Source organism: Dendrobates tinctorius, unplaced genomic scaffold (genome assembly GCF_039654945.1).
Source record: "Dendrobates tinctorius isolate UK_male_01 unplaced genomic scaffold, ASM3965494v1 ptg000138l, whole genome shotgun sequence".
Classification (NCBI taxonomy): domain Eukaryota; kingdom Metazoa; phylum Chordata; class Amphibia; order Anura; family Dendrobatidae; genus Dendrobates; species Dendrobates tinctorius.
Genome location: NW_027361806.1, coordinates 181165 through 191157, shown reverse-complemented (window position 1 = coordinate 191157; position 9993 = coordinate 181165). Strand labels below are relative to the sequence as shown.

At 44.5% G+C, this 9993-nt stretch overlaps 1 protein-coding gene across 2 annotated transcripts in view; it reads left to right on the top strand.

Moving 5' to 3' along the window:
• The first annotated feature begins 8117 nt into the window (after positions 1-8117).
• SLC5A9 (solute carrier family 5 member 9) overlaps positions 8118-9993 on the top strand; it is a 60133-nt gene continuing 58257 nt past the window's right edge. The window contains exon 1 of one of the 2 annotated variants that reach the window (XM_073544364.1): positions 8118-8227. In XM_073544364.1, coding sequence (XP_073400465.1) covers positions 8221-8227 — 7 coding nt within the window. In that variant the 5' untranslated portion in view covers positions 8118-8220. The remainder of the gene's footprint in view (positions 8228-9993) is intronic. The other variant, XM_073544366.1, reaches the window with a different exon arrangement.

Here is a 9993-nt window from a genome sequence, read left to right as displayed (position 1 = left end):
ATACTACATGCTACATACATACTACATATATACTACATGCATGCTACATACATACTGCATGCTACATGCATACTACATACATACTACATACATACTACATGCTACATACATACCACATACATGCTACATGCTACATACATACTACATACATACTACATACATGCTACATGCTACATACATACTACATATATACTACATGCATGCTACATACATACTACATATATACTACATGCATGCTACATACATATTGCATGCTACATGCATGCTACATACATACTACATACATACTACATGCTACATACATACCACATATATACTACATACATACAATACATTCATACAATACATACATAGACATACAGTACATATAACATAGAGTAACATACTTACCAATACTTGTCACATTGTTCCCCGAAGCCATTGTCTTTTCTGGAATAAATATTAACATAACAAACCACAAAAATACTCACCCACGATCCGAAGCAGTCCACGAGTGTGTCCCACGACAATGGCTTCGGGGAACAATGTGACAAGTATTGGTAAGTATGTTACTCTATGTTATATGTACTGTATGTCTATGTATGTATTGTATGAATGTATTGTATGTATGTAGTATATATGTGGTATGTATGTAGCATGTAGTATGTATGTAGTATGTATGTAGCATGCATGTAGCATGCAGTATGTATGTAGCATGTAGTATGTAGCATGCATGTAGTATATATGTAGTATGTATGTAGCATGTAGTATGTAGCATGCATGTAGTATATATGTAGTATGTATGTAGCATGTAGTATGTAGCATGCATGTAGTATATATGTAGTATGTATGTAGCATGTAGTATGTATGTAGCATGCATGTAGTATATATGTAGTATGTATGTAGCATGTAGTATGTATGTAGCATGCATGTAGTATATATGTAGTATGTAGCATGTAGTATGTATGTAGCATGCATGTAGTATATATGTAGTATGTAGCATGTAGTATGTATGTAGCATGCATGTAGTATGTATGTAGCATGCATGTAGTATGTATGTGGTATGTATGTAGCATGTAGTATGTATGTAGCATGCATGTAGTATATATGTGTTATGTATGTAGCATGCATGTAGCATGCATGTAGTATGTATGTAGTATGTATGTGGTATGTATGTAGCATGCATGTAGTATGTATGTAGTATATATGTGGTATGTATGTAGCATGTAGTATGTATGTAGCATGCAGTATGTATGTAGCATGCATGTAGTATGTATGTAGTATATATGTAGTATGTATGTAGTATGAATGTAGCATGTATGTAGTATGCATGTTGTATGTATGTAGCATGTATGTAGCATGTAATTTTTTTTTTTTTTTTTTTTTTTTTTTACATTCAACACATTAGCCGGATGATGGGACTAATACTGTCCCATCATTGGCTAATGTGTCAATCACTGTCATGGTAGCAGGCATCGCCCGATGGGACTTGTAGTCCCATCGGACGTTGCCTGCACAGACCACCGGCAGGCCGGCACAGCCCCCCGGCAGGCCGGCACAGCCCCCCGGAGCCTGCACAGCCCCCCGGCAGGCCGGCACAGCCCCCCGGCAGGCCGGCACAGCCCCCCGGAGCCTGCACAGCCCCCCGGCAGGCCGGCACAGCCCCCCGGCAGGCCGGCACAGCCCACCGGAGCCTGCACAGACCACCGGCAGGCCGGCACAGCCCCCCGGCAGGCCGGCACAGACCACCGGAGCCTGCACAGACCCCCTGGCAGGCCGGCACAGCCCCCCGAAAGGCCCGTACAGACCCCAGAGAGCCTGTACAAGGCAAAAACAGGGTTTTTTTTTATTCCGATACCGGAAGTCCCATAGACTTGAATGGGACTTCCGGTATCGGAATCGGCGATACCGATACTTTTTTTAAAGATCGGCCGATCCATTCCGATCCGATACTTTGAAGTATCGGACGGTATCGCTCAACTCTACTGGAGAAGAGTTAGGAGAATGGGTGAAGTAGTACATAACAAGATATAGTGTCCCAACAGCTCCAGCTTATGCAGACACATTGAGGAAAGATATATTGTCCCAACAGCTCCAGCACATGCAGACCCTAGGTTAGGTGTGATGCTGCTTCAACCCCGAGAAAAATATCCCTGACCAAATGTCCCTGATCCATCTTAAATTTATTAAAAATTTGCCTAATTGGGAGGAAGGTAAGGGAGTGTTTTGCTAGGACAATGCAGTCCGAGGTGAAGGGTGATGAGTCCAATGTTTTTGCATGCCATTTACCTCGGGGTGTATCTGCTGATTCAGGGAGGCCAGGAGTTCCGGGGGGGTATGCGCAGCTGCCGAGAATGGGCAGGTCCCGTTCGGCAAAGCCCCCCACGGGATCCCATGAGAGGTCCTCCCTTGTGTTATTTTTGAGGACAGTTGGGACACTTTAAACGTTTTTGTCCCAACTTTGTGCCAGGGCCTATATCCCGAGAACCCCAGAAGCCCTTTAACCCCCAACGGCCCCGGGAGTTTTCTAGACCACCTTTCGGAGTTAGACCTCCGTATCCAGCACTGAATGACCCTAGGCAGTATCAGCAGTACAACAGTCTTTAAATGGTTAACCCAGTCTCACAGGAGCCTTCTGCTCCTGCTCCTTCCCCAATAGCTTTCACTCATCCGCACCCGGAGATCCAGGCTATTCAGGGAGGGGTCACTCCTCCTCGACCCTATGCACCCCTGATGAAGGAGCTGCGGGAACATGAGGACCGGACCCCGACTAAGGATCTCTTTGGAGCGGAGGTGGCAGCTGTTGGACGGAAGCCGTGCCCAGATGGGGATGATGGATTTTTCGGGCTTCCCACCGCAGGTAACACTGATTGATGGAGTACTCCCCCTGTTCCCCTTACCCTCCTTGCCCCTCTTTCCCTGGGCAGGGATGGTAGACCTTATGTCAGAGGGAGAATAGAGGGGCTGCCTTGGGAAGACATCCTCATCGATACAGGAGCCTCAGTTTCAATATCACGACACAAATTGCAGTCACCCCCTGGACTGCCTGAGACTACAACTTTGGTAGGATTTGAGGGCTCCTGTATTCAAGCTGTTAAAAGTCGTCCAGTAAATCTGAGATTTCAGGACACAGGGGGATCGAAGCAAAGGGGTCTTCGATGCGCTTTTTGGGAAAACCCAGTTACGGCACACTATTTTGGGAACTGATGTTTTGGGAGCAATGGGAATTGTTGTTGATTTATGTAACAAAGTCTTGTGGCGGAACAAAGAAGCCACTATCTGTTCTGTAATTGTCCCTGTAGAGGAGTAGAGTCATAAATTACCCATTGCTAGTTTCGGAGCCTGTACTGGTGAAAATGTTGAAAATGCTGACAATGATGCTTTAAAGAATGAATTGAAGCAAAAGTTCCCTGAATTGTGGATCTCAAAGAAAACTGATTGTGGGTTAATGCAAACTCAGGTTAAAATTGATGGTGAAAAACTGGCACCTTTCCAGCGTCAGTACCGTATTCCTGAGGACGCAATCCCTTACATAAGGGTTGCAGTCAGTGAATTGGAGAAACAAGGTGTTGTTGTGAAAGGTAATTCTCCCTTCTCCCTGTAACAGTCCTATTTTACCTGTAAAAAAGGAAGATGGCAGTTTTCGAATGGTAGTAGACCTGAGACTTGTAAATAAGTACACTCCCTCAGCTGCTCACCTTGTTGCATCTGTCCCTGAAGTTATGTCACAGCTGAGGAGTGATTGTAAAGTATTTTCTTGTTTGGACATTGCAAATGGCTTTTTCTCAGTACCCCTAACACCTGAATCTGCCCTCCGCTTCGCATTCACTTTTGAAAATGTACAATACTTGTTCACGCGGCTGCCCATGGGATTTCACAGTTCTCCTGTGTATTTCCATCAGGCATTAGCTCAGGTGTTAGAATCCCTTGGTTACGGAGACAAAGTATTACAGTATGTTGATGATTTATTGATTCAAACTGTCGATGAATGTGAACACAGAGAAACCCTTGAAAATGTTTGTCAGGCTTTACAAAATGCAGGACTCAAAATGAGTCTAGATAAAGTACAATTGATGAAATCAGAGGTTAAATTTCTGGGTGTGTCTGTCTCAGCAGAAGGAAAGAAGCCCATGCATGATAGGGTTAAAGCTATTCAGGCTGTCCCCATACCAACTAACATTACTGAACTCAGAAAATTTTGGGGTCTTATTAATTTTTCCAGAGAATTTATTGAAGATTTTGCCAATTTGGCTAAACCACTGTATGATTTATTCAAAAATGCTGATGATGACTTTACCCCTGTAACTGTAGAAGGAGAAGCCTTACAGGCTTTTGAGTGATTGAAGCGCGCCCTTATGGCAGCTGCTGCATTAGTTAATCCTGACCCTTCCCAGCCTTTTTACATTCAGACTCACACTGGTGATATCTCTATTTCTTCAGTGCTCCTATAAAAATGGCCCAAAGAAAGTCCAGAGGTATCTAGTCAGTTGTATGCCCTAGGTTATTACTCTAGGTTGCTTACTCCCGTGGAAAAAGGATTCACTCAGTGCATGAAGCACCTACTGGGCGTGCACTGGACTATGAATCAAGTGAGACATATAGTGGGATTTGCTCCTTTAATTTTACAAACCCCGCATGTCACTTTTAAAACTCTGCTGCAGAAATTCTTAAACAAATTGAGCAGCGGGGCAAAGAATTTCCAAAATTATGGTCCTTCTGTAAAATTAAAGGGCACCAGAGGCTAATTCCTGACCCCCACATCCTTGGCAATGCATATGTAGACCACGCAGCCAAGGAAGCTGCACTTACGGGCGATGACAAATATCCCCAAGAAGTCATCGCTGCAGTCACTACAAACCCCGAGAGCCCCCCCTTGTCTTTTCTCCTCTTCAAGATCTCGTAAAAGCACAGGAGAAGGGTGGAGACTCATCTCTGTTCAATTCCCTTGAGTCCCTGCCCATTGAAGGGGACGGGCTAGCGTCTTACATCCCAACAACAATGATTAAGTCTTTGCTCAAATTTTCAAGCTAAAAAGGTGACTAAAATGATTCATATCAATCAGTGTAGACTTCTTAATTATTTTACTGAGATTTCTGGTAAGGACTGATACTCCACTTTTTTTTCTATTTCCTCCAGGTCAGCTGAAGATTTTCATATTCGACTCCTGGGACCATGAACCTGGTGGATGATCAGGAGAAGATGTTTCACACTATACAGTGGGACTCTGATAGTGTGAGAGGGGGAGAAGATCAGGAAAATCCAGAAGACAAAGGATGAGAAGAAAAAGATCAAAAGACTTGACTATTGTGTAATATATTTTTTTGGGACTATTTGAATTATTATTTTATTATGTGTTTGTTCTATTTTTAGGGACTTTTGCCTTACACACACATGTGCATAAAGCGCTGAATTACCTCAATATTCTTATTTTCAGTAATTCATCCATGAATATTACAGTACTGTATGTTGTACTCTGGATAGAGTACAAGAGAGGGACTTGTAAGAGAATGGTCAGCCATAATATACTGAGCGGCCATGTTGTCTCTAGCAGCTATTTTGTTGAAAGTTAGAGAAGATTCAACTTTTACAAAAGAGCTAATAAAATGTACTAAATGGAGGATGGAAAATGAGATCATGTCTCTTACCAACTTCAGTAGATGTGCATAGAGGAAGATTGGATCAATAGGGGAATAGGGTCACCAAATATATGGTCAGTATGCTTATACGTGATAGTGTGGTAGCGAAGTGTAGAGTAGATAAAATGTCAGGATGTAAGAATTTATGGACCTAGACTGGAGACAATGATGAGATTGAAGGCAATAGCCATACATAATCCTGACTTATATGGGTCTTTAATATCGTGTAACGAAAAGTAAATTAAAAGGGTCATATTATATATCATTATATCGTAAAATACCTATTTATGTGGATTAACTTATGTATGCCTCAAAATTATACTATGGACGCCTTTCTGCGGCAAAATGCAGCTTTCTTTGTTCTCATAATGTGTAAGAAGCTCCTGTTACTGTTGCTTGTTGCCATTCCATCGCCTTCATGCCACTGTGCCTCACCATGGCCAGGGCACAGAGCATTATCATCGCTATACCTCCTAGCAAATTTGTGCCTGTCTGAATTCTTGTTTTTGCCCGCATATTCCGACTCCTCTGTTATTCTGTATCTGTTTTGCCGTGTATCTCCGAATAAACTTCAACCTCAGCTTCGAGAAGAATTGTCTGCAGTTTTATCCGACTCTTCCAACTCTCCCGATAAGAACATTTTCTTACACAGAGAGGAGCCGCATGTGTACGAGGTGTACGGAGAGAAGCTGTGCATGTACAAGGTGTACGGAGCGGAGATGTCCGTGTATTTTGGCATTGGGGGCCCCCATTTGAAAGTTCGCACCGGGGCCCATAACTTTGTAGTTACGCCACTGCATCAAGCTGTATACGAAAAACAAATGAGACATCAATTCACTGATCCACCTGACAAGAATGTGCAGTGAAGACATCGGATGTCCTTCAGACTGGAGAAGCGTGGCTGGTTGGTAATAAAGAGAGGCAAGGTATTCAAGACTGATGGAGTGGAATTACCAGCAGGGCATATAGCAGATGTACAGACATACTACAGGTACCTCAGTATCCCACAGGGATACGGTAACCATGGTGAGGAGGCAAGGAAAGCAGCAACATACAAATACCATCAAAGGGTAAGACAGGTCCTGAAGAGCCAGCTCAATGAAGAATAAAATCCACGCCATCAATGCATATGCCCTGCCAGTTATCAGATACCCTGCTGGCATAGTGTGCTGGCCAAAAGAAGAGATGGAAGCTGCAGATGTGAAGACACAAAAGCTCCTCACAATGCATGGAGGTCTCCACCCAGTAGCGTAGCTATCAGGGGGGCAGAGGGTGCAGTCGCCCAGGGCCCCGTGCTCAGTGGGACCCACCTGGAGCTAAGCTACCCTAAACTATATCGGCCTGCTGTGCACGCCAATATAGTTAAGCTCTGCGGTAAAACAGGGAGACAATCTCCCTGCACTACTGCGGTCTGTTCTGTAGAGGGGGCATGGCTGGGAGCAGGCTCTGTACCTGCATGCTGCTTTAATACACCTCATCAGCCGCTTCGGTGCTCACTGTGCTGGAGGCGGCTCCCTCCCTGGTACATTGCTCACCTCTGAGGTTCAAAAGACTCTAGGCAGAGGCCGGAATAACTTTTAACAGTTTAACTTTATTTTCCTCAGGGCACAGCACATCCAACACACCTCTAGGACTCTTGACACGGTACTAACAATACTTCCACAGCAGCACACAGCTTCTTCACAGCTACAACTGAGTGAACCACACAATGGCAACGGAACAAGGCACCCAGTGAATACAGCGCTTCGTCCTCTCTTCCTCCGACCGATTTCAGCCCACGAAGGTACCCGTCTACTAGATCGTCCACCCCCTTATGGTAGTCCTGTCTGTGAACTCGGCTTGTGGCCCACTTGACTACTTGATCAGCTCCCACACTCTGGCTGTCACTTCCAACAAGGACTCTTTCACTGACCTCCCTGGCTTGAAAGCTTCCAGGTACAGGCTGACTTCTCCACAGACAGGCTTCACTATCACATCAGCTTCCAAACACAAGCTGACATCTCTCCACAGTGACTCTCTCACTGGCTTCACTAGCTCATCAGTTTCCAGTCTCAAGCTGACGGCTCTCCAGTGGCTCTCCCACTGGCTGCTGCTGTAGGCAATACACTCCACTCCCCTGCTCGGGATGGCTGAGAGACTCTACTTCGTGTCTCAATCAGCCAGGCTTGTCAGGAATTCTGCCTCCTCTCCAGTACTAGAGGCTACCCCCGGCTCAACTGAACTACACCAGGAAATCTATCTCCCCTTAGTTCCCAGTTAACCATTCCTCTAATGTCCCCCTAGTGGCTACAATCTGAAGGTGCTCAGTGCCCCCATCTAGTGTCCCTTTACACTAACTACACTGTCTCTACAAGTCTATCTAAATAATGTCTTGTGGCCGCAAACACATATGTACATGTCACATATACTGCACACAAACATGTCAATCATATCAAGATAAACAAAGACAGCAATATCGCCAGAACTATGTTCTGGCACCTTCTTACACTGCCTCCGGCATAAAGCAGGCACTCCCACACAGCGCGTTGTGTGGTGTCTGCTGAAGAGACTTCAGGGCGCAGGATGCTGCTTATTCCCTCCATAGAGGAGAAGGACAGGAGTCAGGATGGCTTGTGAGTAACAGCTCAGGCTGCAGGTGTCTGTGTGTCTGCACTGTGCAGGGAGGAGGTGGCAGGATGCTGTTTCCCTCCTGACAAGTCCTGGAGGATTCTTGTATCCATTTTGCTTTCTCAGGTACAGTAGATTTATGGCAGCTGCTTGAACTTTTAAAGAGATCGGTGTCTGCCAGCGCAAATCGCCCCGAGCATCTCCCGATCTGTAAATGACATCAAAGCAGCTGCCGTAAATCTAATCGTGCCTCAAAAAGAGCGACAGACAAGAATGGTCAGTATCTGACCCCATGTATGAGGATATGTCTCTTTCCATATACTGTATATAATATATATCGAAATATCAGGGGCAGCACACCGTTTTCAGTGAAAAAAGAGCTATTTAGCCGATAACGGACACTGAAAACGGTGTTCTGCCCCTAAGTTTTAGATTACTACAATTGAGGTTTGGTATTTGGTATTTGCCTGGGGGGCTCTGCATCTGTTTTCCTTTGTGCTGCTCTAATTTTCCTCTTTTCCAATATATATATATCTTGTAATATAGTCCTATGGCCAGGGGGTCAGGGTCCTTCAGCCCTGTGTTTGTGTCATCTCATATCAGTAAATAGAAGGTGACAAACATGAAAATACCATCATAAAGCCTTTTATTAAAACAAAATCTCCACAAAGTTGAGGATAAATATATATGATAAAGAGCCAAATAGAAGAAAATAGGAGCAGCCAGTAGGTGCGTATAGACAATCCCATATGGATACGCAGTCTAGAAAATATGACCCTGAAAGGGGGAGAAGGAGAAAAGAGAAGACTTACAAGGGGGGGTGCACTTTCTTCTTTACATGTGTGATATTTTATCTCCCCCTCTTCTACTTCGCTCTCTCTTTCTGTTCCCCTCTTTAGGGTCTTGTCCAGACAAGAGTATTTCTTTTAGGGTTACCTGGATACATTCAGGGAGCTATACCCATATGATGGACTCTGTACGTACTTACTGGCTGTTTTTATTTTCTGCATGTTGCAGCGCACAGAAAGGGACAGAGACCAGAATCCGAGGGAGATAAAGTGGGCGCCAATCCACAACATGGGAGCTAATGCGGGGGCCATTGTATAACGTGGAGGCTAATCCAGGGGCCACTGTATAGCATGGGGCTAATGCAGGGGGCATTATACAGCATGGGAGCTAATACGGGACCATTACTGAATCATTGAAACTTGGCGGGACGATACACATGATTGGAATACAAGACTAGAAGGATACAACTTATTTGTTAGAAACAGACTTGATAAACGAGGAGGAGGTGTCGCATTGTATGTTAGAAACGCGTATATCTGCACAGAGATTGAAGCTTCATAGACTGGGAGTTCTGTGGAAACTGTTTGGGTAAGAATACAAGGACAGAACAATGGAAAGGACACCATTGTAGGCATTTACTACAGGCCGCCTGTGCAAGCTGAAGATATGGGTGAACTCTTTATGCATCAAATGGCCAAGTTCTCCAAAAAATATGACATAATGGTCATGGGAGATTTCAACTATCCAGACATTTGTTGGGAATCTCTCTCAGGCAAAACTAACAGGTCAAGGAAATTCTTATCCTCTCTTGCTGACAACTTTATCTTCCAAAAGGTAGGGGAGAAAACAAGGGGAACTGCTACCTTGGATCTAATCCTTATAAACAGGGAGGAAATGGTTGAGGAGGTAAAAGTGGCTGGGACCCTAGGAGATAGCGACCATGCTATTTTAGAATTTTGGATAACTAGAGGAGGAAGGCCTG